The sequence below is a fragment of the Boleophthalmus pectinirostris genome, unplaced genomic scaffold (genome assembly GCF_026225935.1).
Source record: "Boleophthalmus pectinirostris isolate CB_2022bp ecotype Guang Dong unplaced genomic scaffold, ASM2622593v1 HiC_scaffold_4, whole genome shotgun sequence".
Classification (NCBI taxonomy): domain Eukaryota; kingdom Metazoa; phylum Chordata; class Actinopteri; order Gobiiformes; family Gobiidae; genus Boleophthalmus; species Boleophthalmus pectinirostris.
In genome coordinates, this window is record NW_026571353.1 from 2349931 (window position 1) to 2371976 (window position 22046).

At 41.2% G+C, this 22046-nt stretch overlaps 1 protein-coding gene across 1 annotated transcript in view; it reads left to right on the forward strand.

Annotated features, from left to right (window-relative positions):
* smtnb (smoothelin b) overlaps positions 1-22046 on the forward strand; it is a 118409-nt gene that overhangs the window by 91972 nt on the left and 4391 nt on the right. The window contains exons 10-17 of the mRNA XM_055161464.1: positions 9771-9980; positions 11799-11874; positions 14853-15047; positions 16877-16939; positions 17634-17721; positions 19775-19948; positions 20566-20692; positions 20801-20952. Of these exons, the coding sequence (XP_055017439.1) occupies positions 9771-9980; positions 11799-11874; positions 14853-15047; positions 16877-16939; positions 17634-17721; positions 19775-19948; positions 20566-20692; positions 20801-20952 (1085 nt within the window). The remainder of the gene's footprint in view (positions 1-9770; positions 9981-11798; positions 11875-14852; positions 15048-16876; positions 16940-17633; positions 17722-19774; positions 19949-20565; positions 20693-20800; positions 20953-22046) is intronic.

A 22046-nucleotide genomic window follows, 5' to 3' on the forward strand; every position in this document is an offset into this window, starting at 1 on the left:
AGACTGAGTTCTTCTCTTAAATGGAATATCCTCCACCTTGTGATGTCACGTGGTGATACAGGAAGTGTTTTAAAAGCCCATACACCTTCACAAGAATCATTTGGATCATTTTAGTTCTGGTGTTACTGAAGAGTTACTCAAACATGTGTGACTGAAACAAACACAACTCCAGGTCTTTTTTTTTTTTTTTTTTTTTTTTTTTGAGGGGGGATTTTTTTTTTTTTTTTTTTTTTTGGCATTACAATTGCTAATTTAATCATAATTACAAACAGACATGATGACCACATTGTTTGTTATAATTTGGTGTTTTGTTCTCAACACAATTATCTAATCAGCAAGCAGAACCTCACATGAGTCTTTCATTTGGGTTGCCAGTTTGAGTGTTGAAATCCAGTGTGTTTAAACCTAACATGCCTCTCTCTGATCCTTATACTGAGAAAGACAGAAACATGGTTGTGTCTTCTGTCTGCAGGTTAACTCTTTCCCCCTTGGACGTCTACTAGGAACAACCCATACATAAATAACTAGGGCTGCCCATAGAGCATAATCGCATAAGAAAACCGACTTCCACCAGTGATTATAAATGATTTTCACACTCATGAACTTATTGAAACACAGACATATTTGGTATCTCTGGAAACCTTACACTCTGAACTCTTCATTTATGGATGTTTAAATGTGATTCAGCTCATTTACAGGTTTATAACAGCTCACTGAAAATGAGAGTTTACCTGGTCAGGTGCAAAATCAAAAACAAAACACTACATTCAGCATCTGATATCTGCATGTTCTGAGTACTATATTCTAGGAGTGTGCAAAAATATCAGAATATCGATATATCGTATAGTTTAATGTGATGATATAGTATCAATATCATGGGCTACCGTATCGATATATCACCAAGAGTATTTTTGCGTGTGTTTTACTAAATTATTTTGTTACAGAGCTACAGTTTTGTTGCTTGTGGGGTGAAAGGAAACTCATTTATTCAACACATTTGACATTTTCACTGTTTTGAGGATTAAAATGTTTGTTTCATATGAATTTTGCACAAGAAGTGGTTTAACAAAGACTTTTAGTATCACAGCCATGATTTAGCCTTTATTTTTTATTGAACCGTATCGAATCGATTTGAAATATATCATATTGAATCGAAAGTGCACTGTATCGAGATATGTATCGTATCGTGGCCTGTGTATCGAGGTATGTATCGTATGGGCAACTTCGTAATGATAACCATCCCTACTATATTCATAAACAAAATGTAAAAATATATTTGTCAATGTATTTAAACAGATTTCATATCACTAGATACGATATAGCCAAGTGTGCACCTGTTTTTACCTGTTGTACACCTGTGGGGACCTAATTCATTTTTTCCATTTAACTTATTCAACTCATTTAGCTTATTATAATATAATAATATAATAATAAAACTCTTCACCGTCAGTGGATGTCCAGTATTTGTCATCTTGTTTACTTTCTCATGCAAAGAGCTCCACATAAACGTTTGTTTCTGTGGCAATTCTGTCATACATCTGATCTCGGAAAAAAAGACAGAAATATTTCAAAGGACTCGCCTGAGCGACATCCAGAGTTCAGGGAAATGTTGGTTCATAATCGAGTATAAAGTCCCTGATAGTTTGTTCAGACATCGCAGGACTCCATACAGACGCATCACCGGTATTCTCACCTTTCACTCTCCGAAAGACCGTCGCTATCGCTGTTTTCCACTTTATAATCAACTTCATCATCACTTTGAAATCTATAAAAGTCATTTTCTCTAAACTTATCCATAAAACACGTCCGCTCCTCATTGTTTCTAAAACTGTGCGCCGCAGTCTTTCCATTGCTCGTGTTTTGTCTTGTGTTTTTTCCGGAAGCTACAATCGTCACTGCTTCGATTAACTTCAGAAAAAATCGACAAAATCATATCCTGGAATCCTACTGGTCAGTCTAGTGTGGGTTGTAGTGGCCCTCACCTATCGCAGCCTCTGTTTACATGTGAAAAACTTGAACCATTTCTAATGTTCGTCAAATCTCGTCTTTAGTGACACAGCGGAGGTGTTAAAACATGTAATTAAGGAAACAAGGAGGTCATCAAATGTCGTCTTCATGGGGGAAAGAGTTAAGGCTCTTGCAACTCGGGTTCAGTTGTGCTTTTAGAACCTTTAAACCCAGTGAGAGCGCAGGATACGTACAGCTCCTTTAAATCCACTTTCCAGAGCTCGGACAGCTGGCTCCTCTGACACGCTAAGACCCCACACCGCATATTGCATAACTGTGCCGTAATCTTGCGTAAGTTTGGCCTCTCCACAGCCGCATCAGTCAGGATCAGACGGAGGATCGCCCTGCCCCATCAGCACTTCACGCCGGAATGTTCTGTCATATTATTATAGACGGCTCAGTTTGAATTAGTGCACGTTCATTCAAAGAGCTGCCCACACTAATATGCCAACACCCCCCCACCGCACCACTGTCTGCACAACGCTTTTGTTTTCAACCCAAACATTCCTCTACGGTCAAGTGGCTCTCTGTCCGCCCTCTGTCCACTCTCTGTCCACTCTGTGTCCGCTTTCTGTCCACTCTCTGTCCACCGTCTGTCCACCCTCTGTCCACCCTCTGTCCACTGTCTGCCTATTCACTCTCCACTCTCTGTCCACCCTCTGTCCACTCTGTGTCTGCGCTGTGTCCAGTCTCTGTCCACTGTCTGTCTATTCACTCTCCACTCTCTGTCCACTCCCTGTCCACTCTCTGTCTGCTCTCTGTCTACCCTCTGTCCACTCTCTGTCCACTCTGTCCGCTCTGTCCACTGTCTGTCCACTCTCTGTTTCCACTCTCTGTCCACTCACTCTCCATTCACTCTCTGCTCTCTGTCCACCCTCTGTCCGCTCTCTGTCCACTCACTGTCCCCTTTCTGTTTGCTTTCTGTCCACCCTATGTCCACCGTCTGTCCACCCTCTGTCCACTCTCTATCCACTCTCTGTCTAATCTCTGTCCGCTTTCTGATCGCTCTCTGTCCACTCTCTGTCCACCCTCTGTCTGTCCGCTTTCTGATCGCTCTCTGTCCACTCTCTGTCCACCCTCTGTCTGTCCGCTCTCTGTCCACTCTCTGTCCACTCTCTGTCCACCCTCTGTCTGTCCGCTCTCTGTCCACTCTCTGTCCACTGTCTGTCTCTCGTCTGTCCACTCACTCTCCACTCACTCTCCACTGTCTGTCCGCTCTCTGTGCATTCTCCGTCTCTATAAACAAATAGACTAAGTGAGTGTGACGTCACCCACAGCGTTCGGCTCCAGTCAAATGAAGCTCATGAGGTCTGCAGTTTTAGAGCTGCCTTTCATATTAGGAATAGGAATTTATGTTCAAAATAGGGAAACAAGAATCCCAGGATCATGTCGAGCAGGTTGATACAAACATTTCAGACCAAAATGACGAGTCCCCCGTGCTCACGTCTGTTTGGAGCACAGCGGGGAGCGGGTTCACTCTGTTCATGTCTGTGTACAGTCTGTGTTTGAGTGAGTGTGTGTGGGACGAGCTGCTGCGGTCCTCACAGTGTGTAGATCAGACACAGGACAGAACGTCCCTCTGCTTCTGGACACACTTATGAGCTGTGTTTTCTAAAGTGCAACTTCATGATGACTGGTGCAGTGTAAAAGCGCACTGCTTGTCTCCATGGAGATGTTATTGCTATTATCTAGAATGTTCCACAGTATGGCACTAGTTTATCTTGGTCCAAATTCTGGGCCCCGGGTCATCTTGGAGGCCTTACACTACATTTAAAAAATGCACATTGAATAATCTCTAATTGAATAAATGTGTTATAGAGAAGTTTAAAGCCATACCCTGTATTTTATTGTTTGTGGAGGAATTATGGCACAAAAATGTATTAAAAGGCTCTGTGCCCCGCAGCATGCTAGCTCAAAGTGTCTCAAAACTAACAGTCACTTTATTAAACTGTAAAATATAAAATACACAACCTATTCAAATTCAAATTACTTAAAATAAACACTGCCCAATTATTTTTATATGTAGAATGCTTCAGTTTGTTGCATTGTTTTAATATTTATTATGCCTCAAATTAGCATTAGCATTAGCACTGAGACATCAATATCTCTCTTTCCAAACACAGAAGTGTCCTCCACTGATGGATTCATGTTGTTTGTGTACTTGTTAACATGTTGTCAGTGACGTCCACCTGCAGCTCTGTTCACGATCTAATCTTTAAATATTGATTCAGTTTAGCATGACTCAGCAAAACCTCAGAGATACATTTGGACAGGAAGTAGTGATGCTAACAGTGAGGCTGCTGTTTAGAGTGACCAAACGTCCGTTTTCCCCCGGACATGTCCATATTTTGCGTCATGTCCGCAAAATACGGACATGTCCGGGGAAAAACGGATGGGGTTTTTAAACGGGTTTTTTTTATAAAGTGATGCAAATGTCCAAGTTTTCAGTACCGTTCATTGGGGGCATTAAACTGAGTGTCTCTCGTAGCGTCTGTGACTCAGAAGGAGCGAGACACAAACAGTCGGTCAGTCTGCAACATACCGAAGCACAAATGCGCATTTAACAATGACTTGTACAAGAAATTCTCCATTTTCCGTCCCGGTCGGGACAAGTGTGAGTCCATGTGCACAGGTTGTGAGGTGAGAGTACAGTGTCCCTCGTTTATCACGGGGGTTACGTTCTAAAAATAACCCGCGACAGGTGAAATCCACGAAGTCGTCTGCTTTATATTTTACAATTATTCTATCTGTGTTAAGGCTGTAAAACCCCTCACCACACCCTTTATACACTTTTCTCAGACAGGACAGGTGCAACCCTTTTTACTTCCTTCTTAAAACTTATTGCTGCTGTCGTCCTTGTGTTATTTTCCTCCTTCTTTATGTAACAAACTGAACATTCATTTATTCCGTAATGTAGCCCAACAGCGCAGAGTCCTGCACGGGTCCATTTTTGGAGACCTGCAGTACAACACCGCACCCGCGCAGGACAGGACCGCACCTGCCCGTTAACCCGAGATTATATCAAACTTTTGCGCTGCCTACACCACGGACTGAACCAAGACTAAACCAGGACTAACCCAGGACTGATTCCAGGACTGAAGAGGAGGACTAATCCACGACTGAACTAGGACTAAACCAGGACTAAACCAAAACTGAAACAGGACTCACCATCAGGACGGGCTCAGAGGTGACAAAGAAGAAAGGTCCGGCTCAGCTCCGCACCTCACGGAGTTAAACGCATTAGATTAGTCCTGGTTTAGTCCTGGTTTAGACCTGGTTTAGTCCTGAGCCACCCGTGTGTAATTACTACTCGCCTGTAATACACAGGCGAGTAGTAATTACCCCCCACAAATGGAAATATGGTCACCCTACTGCTGTTGAGCACAGAGTCTATTGTATCAGTCAAATTATGATTTTGTTTGGATTGAGACTCTATATCAGGGCTCCCTAACCTTTTTTTGCCTGGTGAGTTCCTTTACAAACACAAATGCCAGAGAGTGCAAGAAACTGAGAAAGTATAGGAACCATGGCAAACCTTAGACGGGGAACAGTTAGATGCTTATAAAACATAAAGCATTATCCATTTATTTGTGCACAAGTTAGGCACCTGTGATACTTTTATAATGGTAAAGAATCCAATTTTAGTTATTAAGCACAATACGTATAATTCAGAAATTGGCTATTTGGAAGGGGCTGGAGATCTACTGGTAGTTCCTGAGCTACAGGTTGGAGATCCCTGCTCTGTATTATGATGTACAGGCCATAGACCATGTCCATGACCTGGGCGTTACACTGCCTCCCTTGGGTGTCCTGGATGAACCTGAATGTCCAGGTGGTCCGTCAGAGCTGGAGGACTTGATGGGCTCTTCTGCTCCACAGCCCTGACCCTGAGTGAGACATGCAGCTGTGCTCAGCTCCTCAGGCTCGGGTCACATGCCTCACACACATGTCCAACTACGGTCATACAATTACTACTGTTACTACTGCCACTACTACTGTGCCAAAATACCTCACATGGAGCAGAAGGGTACTACTCCTACTACAACTACTACTACTGCTACTACTATGACTGTGCTAAAAGGACTCATGCGGAGGTCTTCTACGACAACTACTAATTATTTTGGTCTAATTCAACATGACGGACGGAGCGAGAAAGCACGTAAAGGGTATTGATCCCGGTTATTTCTCCACTCTAACGGCAGAGGACCCAAGACCATTTGACCAGAAATTGGTCATAAGCATCGACGGAGCCAAATCACCCTTTTCAACCCCGACAAAAGGTGGACCAAACCATCTGGTCAGAATCACCAACTACCTGGACAAATATTCACTTAGGTGATATCCACAATGACTTGGTGGAAACTCCTGGGCCATTCACAGCAGAAAAGATGAAAACCTCCAAGAGTCTCGATGTGTTGTTGAACTTGTTGGAGTCCACGGTTTGTTAGGATCTTCTACGTTTGCTCTGCGAAAGTTTGAAAGACATTTAATTCATCGTTAGAGGTTCTTTTCACTCAGAATACGAAAAAGACATTTTCCTTCTTCCGTGCTTCTATTTGTGCATCTGATAATGCAGCAGGTATTTACCATTATCGGGGAGAAATACGCGAGGTTACTGTGTCTGACGCTATCGTGTTTCTTGCCTCCGACCAAAATATTTCCCAGCATGCAACACGGGCTTTTAATAACAATGACGTCAGCTGAAACTCGCCTATACCTCAGAACAAATACAGGTGCATAAAGGGTCCTATTACTTCTATTACTAAAACTACCAGGTCTACTATGCAAAAAATCATCACATAAAGCAGAGGGGTACTACTACTACACTGCCAAAAAAACTCTACTACAAAACCAGACTACTACTATTGTTACAACTACTACTAAGACTATGACTACTAGTGCTACTACAACTGAGGTGCATGAATAAACCCAGTTGAGTCATACTGTGTTACTACTACTGCTACTACTATTGTTACTGCTACTGCTACTAGTGATACTACAGCTACTACTATGACTGCTGTGCCAGAATACCTCACATGGAGTTACATGTATGAAGGCAGATTTGGAGCACTCAGTACGTCCGTGTTAATAATAATAATATTTGTGTTTCCGACAGAGAGCTGTGGGTTACATTTACATTTGCAGTCATTTATTGATGTGAAGTTAAATGCAGGACTTTTTTACTTCTTGAATCATCATATTAAGAAGTTCAGTGTTTATTTTGAAAACATGTTTTAATTTCATTTGGATCTTTTGACAGTTTTAACTAAATATTTTTCCCTTTTATGTGCACTGCCCGTTTGCCTTTTGTGATCTTTACTCCGTGGTATAATGTTGTTGTATACCCGGAGAGGGGTTCTGTTTCATTTGTTTCATTCACATGTTTGCGGAACACTGCAGTATTTGTCTGTCTATATTTCCAAGGCTCAAAATGTTCTGTTCCACGTTGTGATGTCATGCAGCAGTAGGTTTCAGATTAACAGCTGTTGTTTTTACCTGTAGTTGAGTAGAGATTAGTGAAGGTGTATGGAGTTAAAACACAGCGGTGCACTTCCTGTTTTACCAGAGTGGTTTGTTTAAAAGAAGAAATATGCTGGGTTTGTGTTTGAAACATGTGTGAATGAGATGAGGAAACAGCATTATAACATGGATTAGAAAATAGTGTATTATGAGCCCTTTATTCTAATTATATTGTATTACATGTAATATAATATAGTTTATTTTTAAAAAGACATTAAAACTAAAATACAATGAACCAAAAATCACGTACAGCTGATGGTCTCTGAATGAATCTGATATATGCGACAGTTTTGTCCTGTTTATAAAATGAAAACTTTCTTGCTTAACTCTTTCCCCCTTGAACGCCCACTAAGAACAGCCCATACATATATGACTAGAGCTGAAAAAGAAAACAGACTTCCACGAGTGATTATAAATGATTTTCACACTCATGAACTTAATTGAAACACAGACATATTTAGTATCTGGGCCCAGTCAAGTAGAAGTAAACATCAAGGCCAAAAATTCATGTTAATGCATCTGATATAAAAATGTATTGAACAGATACATATGTACTCTAGTTTATGAAACTGTTGACCTTTTTTCTGTACCTTTTTGGTTCTAAAGTTCCATACGTTTTAAACAGACCATGTATGAAACATGGAACAAAAATTATTTCCCAAATTTCAAAGACCTGCAAATCATGTCAATAAATGGATGTATTTCATCATATCTTGTGTTATTCCATCTTTGAACTGTTGATGAAGGTACAGGATTTAAAAAAAAAATAAAAGTATTTAAAATGATAAAAATTTGCTTGGAAGGACTGACATATTTTATAGAAATAGTTTCCTTTCATTTTGAAGTAATATTAAAGTATTCGGAAGAAAAAAGTGACAAATGATGTAAAATCCTGCACCTTCTACTTGTTTGAACAATTTTCCCTCCGTTACTTTTCCCTCCGTTACCATGAACTTTCTTAATAAAAAATCTCATGAGTCAAAAAGTAAGAGGTTTTTCAACCTAATCTTGTACCATATGGTAGAAAACTATATGAAGCAAATATTCAAACCAGTTTGTTAAGGATATGGAAGTGAGAACCAAGAGTTATCACTGTTTGGATTTATTGCCCAAAAAGTGCTGCATATTTCATTCCCTCCGTTACCGACATGAGTTTTTAAATTTTTTGTCAACAACTTGAAAGAATATCACAGGTTTAACTTGACCCTGTTGGAGTGTAACTCTTTCCTACATTCTGATACTTTACTTATTTCAATAGTCCCTCTAGTTTCTGAATAAGAGACATTTGAATGTCAAAAATCTGCCCCTGTTTCCCTCCGTTACCACTTGACCAGACCCAACTGAACTCTTCATTTCTGGATGTTTAAATGTGATTCAACTCATTTACAGGTTTAAAACAGCTCACTGAAAATGAGAGTTTACCTGGTCAGGTGCAAAATCAAAACCAAAAAACTACATTCAGCTTCTGATATATGCATCTTCTGAGTACTATATTCATTAAAATATATATATATATATATTTGTCAGAGTATTTAAACAGATTTCATATCACCAGATACAGTATAGCCAAGTGTACACCTGTTTTTACCTGTAGTTCATCTGTGTGTGTTTTTTCCATTTAACTTATTCAACTCATTTAACGTAATATAATATAATAATATAATAATAAAACTCTTCCCCATCAGTGGGTGTTCAGTATTTGTCGTCATGGCTACTTTCTCGTGTGCAAGCATTTGTTTCTGTAGCAATTCTGTCATACATCACATCTTGGAAAAAGAGACAGAAATATTTTAAAGCACTCGCCTGAGCAACATCCAGATGTTGCAATTTTGGTTCATAATCGAGTATAAAGTCCCCGATAGTTTGCACCATTGTCACCTTTGTAAGTTTCACTCTCTGAAATTCCATCGCCATCGCTGTTTTCCAGAAACCGTTTCTAATGGTCGTCAAATCACGTCTTTAGTGAAACTGCGGAGGTGTCAAAACACGTCATTAAGCAAACAATTGGGTCGTCAAATGTCGTCTTCATGGGGGAAAGAGTTAAAGAGATCAAAAACAGAACTGAAAATGGAATATAACATGGTGATCTTATGTGTTACAAGTCAAATATCCCCTCTTTAATGTTTTTTACTGTACTTTTTGTCATTTTGTAATAAACTAAACTCTTAAAACACAAGCTTGGAGAACTCTGACGAGACCAAACCCCGCAGCGCTAACTGTGTGACTGTATTTGTGTGCTGCAGATGGAGACAGAGCCCATCGTGGCCTCTGAGCCTGTGTTCTCGGCCCCTCCCTCGGTGCAGGTGGGACGGCCCGCGGCTGACCTGCCCAACGGCTCCAGTGCCCCGCCCCCTGTCACAGCCACGCCCGCCGCCAAAGCAGAGGAGCGCCCCGCCAAAGTGACCCCCGAGACGCTGGCCGCCATCGAGGACGAGGAGCTGCTCGACAAAATGGTCAGCCTCTCCCGGGCATTAGACACAGTTAAACCAGGAGCAGGTCAGGCGAAAGTAAAAAGGGGCGTTTCAAACTGAACCTGGGAGAGGCTCTTGATGCAAGTTGGATTAGTGGTCACTCCTTGGTACTGCAGCGAGAAAACCCTCTTGCCTAGAAAGCACGTTTCACATAGAGCTAGGTTGAGGGAAATGTATTGTCCCCGCAGGGAAGTCTGTCCTCTGCATTTGACCCATCCCTCCATGTGAACACTGGGCCCATTCACTCAAGTGGGTGTCCATGTTTCAACCCTGGGCCTTGGGGGCCTTAAGCTGCATATTAAGTACACAAACTTACCCCACCACCTCCATTAGTCATGAGTCAGTGCTAGTGCAGCCTCTGCAGCTCAGGGAGGGAATACACGCATCAAGAATCTCGGACTTCCGGTCATTGCACAATTGGGAAGGATTTTCCGAAAAAGTGAGCATCAAACCACCATGTTTGTTTTCCCAGTGGGACGCGTCTGTTGACAAAGTCGATCTTTTCAAGTCTTTTGAACCATATCACTTTTGTTTCTGGTTCTGATATTGTCAGATTTTAGTTTTGGGATTCGGACTTTGTTAATTATGCGGTTGTTGGATCCTAACAGCGGAAAACGACTCAAGAAATTAGTTTGTGAACTCCATAAATGCAAAAGTGAATCAGATGTGTGTGACTCAAACCTCCGTTCAAACTGTTTCTCTTCCCAACGGAATTGAAAAATAGTGAAAGGTGAAGGCGATGGGCAGGATTGATCCATAGGAAGGGCCAAAAAGGAAACATTTGACTTACTAAGAAATCATCCTGAGTTTGCAGAGAACATTTTGTATGTGGAGCGACGACAAAACAAAATCCCGATCCCTCGCTCAGCCTTGGTAATGAATTTTAAAAGTCAACTCCAAAGCAAAAGGCTCCAGCTGTTCACCAAGAAACACCTTCCACTGCAAAGAGACAAGACGTGATGTTGCTGTAAAACCACAAGAACAAGAAAGTGCAGCTCAGTCTGTTTGTCTTCTGCACCTTTCGCTTAACAAACGGGATCCCACTTTGATGTCGCTCCACATACAAAACGTTCACTGCAAACTCGGGATGATTTAAGCAGTCAAAGGTTTCCTTTTTCGTGTTTCCCGTGGATCAATCCTGCCCATCACCTTCACCTTTCACTATTTTTCAGTTCCGTTGGGAAGAGAAACAGTTTGAATGGAGGTTTGAGTCACACACATCTGATTCACTTTTGCATTTATGAAGTTCGCAAACAAATTTCTCGAGCAGTTTTCCACTGTTAGGATCCAACAACCACACAATTAACAATGTCGGAATCCCAACACTAAAATCTGACAATATCAGAACCAGAAACAAAAGTGATATGGTTCAAAAGACTTGAAAAGATCGACTTTGTCAATAGACACATCCCACTGGGAAAACAAACATGGTGGTTTGATGCTCACTTTTTCAGAATATCCTTCTCAGTGTGCATGGCGCAATAACTGGAAGTCCCAGTTTCTTGATGCATGTGTCGTGGAGGTTCTTTCACATGAGGCCTGTTGTGACAGTTGTGTGTAGGACCTTTTTCACAGGCTACATACTGTTCCAAGTTATGTGCAAGTGATCTGTATTTTGTCTGTACAATTAACCTTACTAAAACATTTTCAATAGAAACTTTTTGTCTAATATTTGTTTTCACCAAGAATTTTTACAAGCAACTGATTTTTTTTCATCTTTATTTGTATTTTCAGTCAGAGTTTTAGATGCTCTCATGAGCGTAATAAACCATAGTAAAGTGCATTTCTGCTTTTTTCCAGCTGGATGAGTCCAAAGACTTTGAGGAAAGGCGGCTGATCCGCGCCGCCATGAGGGACCTGAGGAAGAGGAAGAGAGGTAACCACGACGACAGCCCATAATAATCCACATATAAGACATGTCCGTGTATAATAAAGCGTGTATGACCCTGTAGAGGCCATGCTGGGCTGCACTCAGGAGGAGATGGGTAGGAGGCTGTGTGCTGTGTGTTTGAATGGCATGATCTGACATGTTTTTCCAGACTCTTAATGATGCATGATGACCCTGTACGTGGACATACAGGGAGTTTGAGCTGGAACAGTTGTGTAACATGTGGAGTTCACATATTAGAATTTGACATCACATCACCACAACAATGTCACAGGAACACATCCCAAATATAGTGAGACCAGGTTTAAAATGTGAAAAACAAAACTAGAGTTCATTTGAAACCGTTTCCAGCAGTTTAGAGGTGGGTAGTACAGTTACATTTACTTGAGTAACTTTTTAAAGATCATATAGTATGCAAAATGGACTTGTAAGAATGTAAGAAAGCTGTAACCTCCTCAAAAATAGACCTGGAGTTGTGTTTTGTTTCATTCACACATGTTTGAGTAACTATTTATTATTAGTCTGTCTACATCTCCATTTCTGTTCCACCTTGTGATGTCATGTGGTAGTTGTTAACAGCTCCTTTTACCTTTATAAATAAATAAAGATTGGCAATTCCAGGGCTGAAATCATCTAAGTTATTCTAGTGGACATGTATGGAGATTAAAAACAAAGTGGAGCACTTCCTGTATGACCACATGACATCACAAGGTGGAACATTACAGTATTTTCTGTTTGAGAAAAAAAACAAAACACAACTCCAGGTGTGTTTGTGATGAGGAAACTACATTATGACATAATATGGGCCTTTTAAAGACATTGTACATTTCAGAGTACTTTTTTGCAGTATACTTTTACTCCTACTAGAATAATATGTTTATTGAAGTCACACTACTCTTACTTGAGTAAAATCTACAAGTGACAAAAGCTTTATGTGACCATATGAAATGGTTTGAACACTGAGGAAGTTACTTGAATACAATTAGTGGAATTACAAATCTGGCATTGCACTTTGTCACTGCTTTTAACTTTTGTATCATAATTTTACATCAGATGCCCTTTTTGACGCAACCACTGTCACTGACCTGGTTTAGCTCCAGTTTTCTCTGCAGCTCGTGACATAATCTTAAAGGTGCACCACGGAACTTGTCTGGTGTGTGTGTTTGTGTGTCACCTGCTTGTCTCCATGGAGATGTTGTTGATCTGTCTGGAATGTTCCACAGGATGTGATATGATCTGACCTGTGACATGGTCTTCTCTTGTTTCAATTAAAATTGTGGCTTAATGCCATTGTGGAACATTCTAGACAAAGCAATAACATCTCTATGGCCAGTCATTAGAAAACATTTACATTTCATTTGAAAACCCAGAGGTAACTCCTGTCACTGCAGTGTGCTGTGCTGTGTGCACTGACCACCTGTGTGCCCGTGTGTGCGTGCGTGCGTGTGTGTGCATGTGTGTGTGTGTGCGTGTGTGTGCGCGCGCGTGTGTGTGTGTGTGTGTGTGTGTGTGTGTGCGCGTGCGTGTGTGTGCATGTGTGTGTGTGTGCGCGCATGTGTACATGTTTATCAAGTCAACTCAAACCTGATCACTTAGACTGCACTCACTTTCAACTCACAGAAAGCATAACAGGAGGAGAAGGACGAGTAAGAAGAGGAGTAGCAGTAGTAATAGTAGGAGTAATAGTAGGAATAGTAGGAGTAGCAGTAGTAATAGTAGGAGTATCAGTAGTAATAGTAGGAGTAGTAGTAGGAGTAGCAGGAGTAGCAGGAGTAGTAGGAGTAGTAGGAGCAGGGGTTGTCATCTAGTTGTCACTGCTTTTGAAACCCAAATTAACATTTTAAAAGCTCTTTTTTCAGTCAATTTTGTCATTTTGGACACAAAATACACTGCTCAAAAACATCAGAGGAACACTCTGAAAACATAACAGATCTCAATGTGAAGAAAATATGTTGGAAATCTACACAAATATGGACAGGACAATGTCTTAGGAAGTGAAAATAATGTGGCAGTCTAGTCCATTTTACCAAAATTAAATAATTTCTCTTCTCAATTTCTTGTGTGGCCCCCACGTGCTTTTATGCATGTTTGACAACGTCGTGGCTCACTCCTAATGAGACGACAGTGTCTTTTGGGATGTTCTTCCAGGTTTGTGTGAGGGCATCACTGAGCTCCTGTAGAGTCTGAGGAGCAACAGTAAATCTCCTTGTAATGGCACATCTGGATATGCCTCCTGGAGAAGTCTGCACAGCTTCTGTAGGGTTCAGGAACAGCCTCATCCTCCTGTAGTGATAATCACAGGAGCCAAAGCAGCAGTAGTAGAAAACCAACCAAAAAACACCAAGAGGGAGAAAACCAGTTCTGTTTTAGGGCTTGTGTCATTGTTGTCACTCTAGTGTCACCTGTTGTTCCATTAAAAGAGGAGAATCCTTTTGTTCCTAAGACATTGCCCTGTCCACATTTATATAAATATACACCTGATTCTTTTTTCACATTGAGATCTGAAGTGTTTTCAAAGTGTTTCTTTGATTTGTAGTATTTGTTTATGACACCTTGTGGTGTTATACTGTTCACTGATCAAATTCAAGATGAAATTGGTCAATGTCACATTTTTATCTAGTTATGTAATTTTTTTGGATCAATACCTGCTCAGAGTTTCAATACTAATTTTAGTACGCCTTTGACAAACCAAGAATAACATATTATCTACAATGAACAGGTCTGCTGTAGTTTGATTTGTTAGTCAGGCTAAGGTTAGAGTTAGGCTTCTGAGAAAAGATGTGTTTACAGTAGTTCCCCAGCACCAGAGCCACATGAACCCCACGTGTTCAGAGCCTTAATGTGGAAAGAATGTCAAAGGTGATTCCTGGATGTCTCCTTTCATCCATCTGTGTGTGGGGCTCTGTTTTTCCACTGGCCCGGCCTCCCCTCACGCTCCTCTGCTCTGCTCCTCTGCTCCTCTGTAGACCAAAGGGAGAAGGAGAGAGAGAGCCGCCTGCAGGAGCTCCGGCAGCAGAGGGACCAGAAGACGGCGTCCAGAGGGGGGGCGGGGACAGGTGCGGGGGCGGGGACAGGGGAGGTGGTCATCAGGAAGCTGGAGAAGTCCGCTGATGGAAACACGCTCAGCCAAGTGACCAAGACGGAGAGATTCGCACAGTCCGGTACCTTTAAATTCTCTCTTTGATTTGTTTACATATAGAATTAAAGGTGCAGTGTGGAACTTTTCTGGTGGAGGGTCTGTCACCTGCTGGTCTCCATGGAGATTTTAATGCATTGCTGGAATGTTGCACAGTATTGCATTAAATGTATCCATGTCTGTGAAGAAAAGCAGGTGGCTTCATTAAACCAGCTACAGATCAGATCTGTAGGTATTTTTAAAGAGGACGTATAGTGCTCTATAAATATAATCTCATGATGTTATAACTTGGACATTTTAAATCACAATAACAATATCTAAAATGATTTAATAAAAGAAACACGTCCACTGACTTCCGTGTTAGAAAAGTGAGGTGTCCAGTGGGAGCTGACGTCGCCGTAAACACCATCACAACAAATATCTTTTTCATTTGTACCAAAATGACTGCACAATGTTGCAGAATCCTACACATATCACGATTTAAGAACATGATATTGGAGAATGAAGTGCGTACATCACAGTGGGCGTGTACTAGTGGAGGTGAAAACGAGGGTAGATCAGCAAAACGGTCTTGAAAAGGCATGATTAAAGATTAGTCAAAGAAGCATGAATCACTCCAAATACAACTTTAGATGAGTAAATAATGAGGAACAAATATAACTAAAGCTCTGAAAAGTCATTTATACAGAATAGGTGCGTGTTAGTTTACTGCTAAACTGGAGAACATTTAAGGCAAAGCGATAATGTTTCCATGGAGATCAGCAGAAAAGTGACACAGTGCACCTTTACTGTTCTTGAATATGTGTTTTGTTATTGTCAGACACAAATATTACAATGAAAAGAATAAAATCTATATAAATTGGTTAGTCAGGGCTTTGCCCAGATATTTAGCCAACTTTACTTCTCTGCAGTGAAAGACACACGGCACACTACCGTCAAGTTTGGACTTATGTTGTTTCCTTATTTTCATGATTATTTCCAATCTAGATCCTCACTGAAAGCATCAAAACTGTGACTGACATGTCGTGAAAAAAATTATGTATCTCTTGAAGTTAAATAATGAATCCTTTTGCAAAGCCTGATGAGTTTTTGGAATATAGACCAAAGTTTATTCTTGTCACAGCAGATACGGACAGGGCCTAGGTCTGTTCTGGCCAGATCCCAGCAGCCTCTCTCCACCAGCAGTACAACGTCTTGCCCCATCTTCCAAGTATCTCCCCAGTATTTGCCCAAGAATCTCCCCAGAGCATTTGAGCTCTGAGTATTTATACAGAAATACAAGTTACATACATATCAAAGCAGAGTGACTTTGGTTTCAGAGGCTGGTGCTAAATGAACAAACAGTTGATAATAACAAAGGGCTTCCTGAAGGAGGAGACAGTTGTATCTGATGAACCTTTACACATGTTCATGACTGGTCTGGGTTTCAGGTAGAAATCACATTCATTTACACAAGACAGATTGAGAGAAATCTTTCCACCATCTACATTTTTTTCACAGACACATGTGGTATAAAGCAAACAACACAGTTTTATCAGTGCTTTTGACCCAGACGAGGCACAGCTCTGACATGAAAACCATGTCAGGAGACTTCATCTTCAAGCTCATTGAGAGGAGGACAAGGGTTTGCAGCTGTGAACAAAGCAAAGGGTGGATACTGTGAGGATTTGAATGTAAAATATAAAAAAATAGCTGAGTAATTTTTTTTCATAAATAATCTCATGTATTTTGCTTCATAAATTGTGAAAAGTAGAACGTGGTAAACATAAATGAAAAGTCCAAACGTTTGACGGGTCGTGTGTATAGAACTGTTCTTGAATACGTCACTTGAACGGCTCCTGTGTTTGTGGGCAGATGATGGGAGCAGGTCCAGTCGCAGCACAGTGGTGGAGACCAGTTATGTTCAGAAAACTGACAGTAAGTGTCGTGTGTGTAAGAGTATATGAGCCATTATACTATTCATCATGAGCATCAGCCCCACACTTCTGCTCAGGCTCTGTTTAATATGTTTAACACACTGGAGGAAGGCCATCTCCTCACTTAGCCCTTTGAGGGAGATCTAACGGTTGTGTGTTGTGAGGTGTTTATCCTGTTTCCCTGGTCCAAACGCCTGTCGCACTGTGTCCAAACGCCAGGGTCACTGTGTATCATCCTCATGCATTACACTGACACAGGTTACAGGAAGAATGTGGAGCCTGGACTCGTATCGTTTTGAAAAGGTCATACACTCCCAACTGAGAGTCTAAACCTGCAGGTAGAGGACACGTACACAGTTTTTGGTGACACAACAGTTCTGGAACCACTTCTAACTGACTTCTATTGAAAAAACATTTTAAAAAAACATTTAAATTAAACACAGGTACACAGGAACTTGGCAGTCCTCTAAATGATGTAATGGTGACGTCAAGTGCCGTGTTTTGACTACTGCACAAGGATTAAAATACAGAGACAGATCCAAAATGAGGCGAGCTCTTCATTATACTGTGTGTTTAGAAAGGATTGACCAGGATTGTTCAGTTTTAGAGTCTCTGTGTGAGTGACATTAAACAGTTTCAATATTGTTTTTTTAATTGTGAATTGTTTAAAATGTGGTTGTGTGTTTGTGTTTTAGGGGGAACCGTCCAGTCCAAATCCTACAGCTACTCCTCTTCATCATCCTCCTCTACCTCCATGTCGTCCAACACCAAGAAAGTGGGCAGGTTTGTTACACTCATGTTTTGGATGCAGAAACCACAGTTCTGTATGTCTGTATAGCACATTTTACTAACACATGTCCCCATGTTACACAGAATACAGTAGCTTAAAATATATAATAACAATATACTAAACATTTTTTTAAGCTATTGAAATTAAAAAATATTAGAGCTGGGTATCATTAAGAAGTTGCCGATATGATACATACCTCGATACACAGGCCACGATACGATACATATCTCGATACAGTGCATTTTCAGTTCGATACAATATATTTCAAATTGATTTGATATGGTTCAATAAAAAGCAAATGCTAAATCATGATACTAAAAGTGTTTGTTAAACCACTTTTTGTGCAAAGTTCATCTGAAAAATGTCCATTTTAGTCATCAAAACAGTGAAAATGTCAAATGTGTCACATAAAAAAGATTCCTTCCTCTGAACAAGCAACAAAACTGTAGTGCTCTAACAAAATAATTAGTGAAAATATACCCCAAAATACTCTTGGCGATATATCGATACAGCAGCCCACAATATCGATACTGTATCATCACATTAACTGATACAATATATTGATACATCAATATTTTTGCGCATCCCTAAAAAATATATTTTACAAATTTAAATAAATAAAATAAAATACAAAAAGGCACATAAAATGATTGAGTAAAGAAATAAATACTTACATATAATACTTAGGTTAAGTTTGCCCTCATACAGGCATATTGCATAAGCAACATTTGACCACTGTACACTCTCTCAGGAAGTGCATATTTGCATGCAAGTTGCTCAGAATGCATAAGGTAAGTGAGGAATAACTCTGGACCACAGCAAAGTGTTTCTAATGAACTAGTTAATTTCCTCACATTTTAAGACAATGAAAATCAGATACTGCACCTTTCAAAAATAAATATATACATACTTTAAAGGTGCATTGTGTCACTTTTCAAATGCTTTTCTCCATGGTGATGTTATTGCTTTGTCTGGGATGTTTCACAGCATGACATTAAACCTTTCTATTTTCATGGAGACCAAACCAAATCAGTTTTTCTCGGTATTTTTGAGCTTGCAAACCCCCTGTAACTTAATAAATGTAAAGTGGATCTGTTTAATGTCACACTGTGGAACATTCCAGGCAGAACAATGACATCTCCATAGAAACAAGCAGGTGAGGGACCCCAACCAAGTGCATCTTTAATAGATACATAAAAAATAAATGAATCAGGCCAGACAACCATGTATGTGTATGGACTAGTGTTATCATGATACAAACATTTCAAACTGGATTTCAATACTAAGGAATAATGGCACGGTGGCTGAGTGGCTAGCACTCATGCCTCACAGCAAAAAGGTTCCGGGTTTGATCCCCGGGTCGCCTGGGCCTTTCTGTGTGGAGTTTGCATGTTTCTCCCTGTGTCTGGATGGGTTTCCTCGGGGCACTCCAGTTTCCCCCATCAACCCAAAACATGTTAAACAGGTCTCCAGGACAGTTAGTCAAGGTCAGTTAAATACAATCAATCAATAATCTGCCCAGGGACTCCAGGTGGAAATTAGTACTGATGCTACAACCTCATGTACAATGCATCTCTCCTGTAAAAAAAAAAAAAAAAAAAGGTTAATGTAAAAAATGTGCGCTGTCCCCGTCTCAAATAAATAAATAATAAATAAATAAATAAATTTGATACTCAATACTGATTCCAATGCCATGGTGATAGTTAAAAGCTTTTTTTTAGACCTCAGGATGTGATTTTCAACATTAAATAATTATAGTACTTTCTTTTTTATTCCCATGTGTCTTATATGTGTGTAATCCTCAGAGGTCCAGTAGGTTCATGTTGGTCCATGTGTGTACTAGTCTATGTGCTCTACTTGTTCTGTACAGCTCAACATCATTCTAAACACATCCAGGAAAGGTTCATTTTTGTCCTGTCAATGGGACTTTTTTATTATCGATATCTGCTCAAATAAGTATCTAGTTTCAATACCAGTTTTAGTATCGATTGGTATCTGATTTTCAATACTCTAGTATTGACATGTGTGTTGTTGTCGTTGTGTCAGTGTGTTTGACCGTGAGGACGACAGCCTGTCCCGGGGCGGAGGTCTGGCTGCGATGGAGAGGAGGCAGGCGGAGAGGAGGAAGGAGCTGATGAGGGCTCAGACCATGCCCAAAGCCTCGTCCATGCAGGCGCGCAAGGCCATGATAGAGAGGCTGGACAAGGACGCCACGCCCGGGTGAGCACTCCAGAGTCAGAAACAAAAGTGAAACTTAAAAAAACTGTGAATGCACTAATGTAGCATTTTGAAAATGATAAAAGTCGACATGGTGTTCTAAATATGTTATGTGTTATGTGCAGGTAAAACCCCACAGAAGTAAAATGTCCCTGTTTTAACCTTAACTATGTTATGGATATTTGGAGTGTATTAAAATCTTGCCTGACGCTGCTTCATATACTGTACCATGATCCTTTGCTTCATCACACGCACACACTTCTACACTGTTAAATGTGACATCATCAGACCTTCTTTGGTTCCCAACTTTCCAAACACCAGAAACAGGGACTTATCAGAACCTCCTGACCAACACCAGGGAACACAGTTTCATACTCATTAAGTAGCTAGATTGAACTATTTTTTTCAATAAACTATTAGCTGGCTATAGCTATAGCTCTTTTCATTTAGATGAATTTGACCATTGGACCAGGAAGTAGCCAGATGCACCTCATTTAGACCAAGTCCGTCACGTCAGCGCGGTCTGCCATTTGGCCAGACACACAGTTGGACCATATGTTAAATATGTTATTGTCGTGTCCTGAGCTTTGGAGCTCATGTTTAACCCTCTCTGTGCACAGCTCTGGAGGTCCAGGTGTGGTGAAGATCAACAGGGTCCAGCGTTCCACCAGCTTCGGAGTCCCCAACGCCAACTCCATCAAACAAATGCTTCTGGACTGGTGCAGGGCCAAGACTCGCTCCTACGAGGTGAGACGGGCATGTGGTCCACAGGACAACAGGACAGGCTGTCTGCATGTGCTTGTGCAAGTACCAGACTCTGACCCCTGAGAGCTCATGTTGTGTGTCCTCCTGCAGCACGTGAACATCCAGAACTTCTCGTCCAGCTGGAGCAACGGCATGGCCTTCTGCGCCCTGGTCCACCACTTCTTCCCCGAGGCCTTCGACTACAGCTCCCTCAACCCCTCTGAGCGCAGACACAACTTTGACCTGGCCTTCTCCACGGCCGAGTGAGTGACCCATACACACGCACACACAAACATATACACACACATACACTCACACACAACCTGTCTGAGTACAGACACAACTTCAACCTGGCCTTCTCCACGGCAGGTGACTAATAGACATACACACACACGGCCTCTGAGCGCAGACACAACATCTGACCATCTGAGAAGGTCACCAGCGCAGAGGACCTGACTCCAAACACTGCTCCATGCAGCAGGTGGCGCTGTGGACAGCCCCCCCTCCTCTCCTCTGTGTCCCCCACACGCTCTAGTCGGACTGGGCACGGAGCTGGTGTCATGTACTGTACTGTCATAGAGAACACAGTCACATATGCACACTACTGGTCACTACTGTTCACTACTGTCAGTGTTCACTGTAGTTCACTACTGTCAGTGTTCACTGTAGTTCACTACTGTCAGTGTTCACTGTAGTTCACTCTCACCTGAGCACCAGTGTGTGTAGAGCTAGTGTATCTGTGTAATATGTGGCTCCTATGCATTACAAGGAGTCAGAGAGTCAGAGAGTCAGAGAGTCAGAGAGTCAGAGAGTCAGAGAGTCAGAGAGTCAGAGAGTCAGAGAGTCAGAGAGGCAGAGAGGCAGAGAGTCAGAGAGTCAGAGAGAGTAGGCAGAGATCACACATGTGAATGAGGATGAGATCAGATGATAAGTTTCATTATTTTACCATCACTTGGTTTGGACAAATGCTCTGTTTACTGAACTTTAAAGGGACAGGATTTAAGATTTAAGAATTTTAAATTCAACAGACACGACTCGTGTCCCCAGACAAACATGTTCAAATGTAATACAGCTTTTCCTGCTAACAGTAAGACTGATTTATTTTTAACTGCAAAAACATTGGACATGATGGACGAGTGCTGTGTTAAACCCCAGCACCTGCACCAGTCATGAGTCAGTGCTAGTGCAGCATCTGCAGCTCAGGGAGGGAGGTCTGGAGGTTCTGAGCTTCACATGAGGTCTGAACATAAAGTGAGAATGAGACACACTTGGATGTGTCTCTGTGTGCAGGTGAAGACACTGGACACAGGTTCAGTTGAGTGTAAGTGTAGAGCGCAGGTTTCATATGTAAAGTACA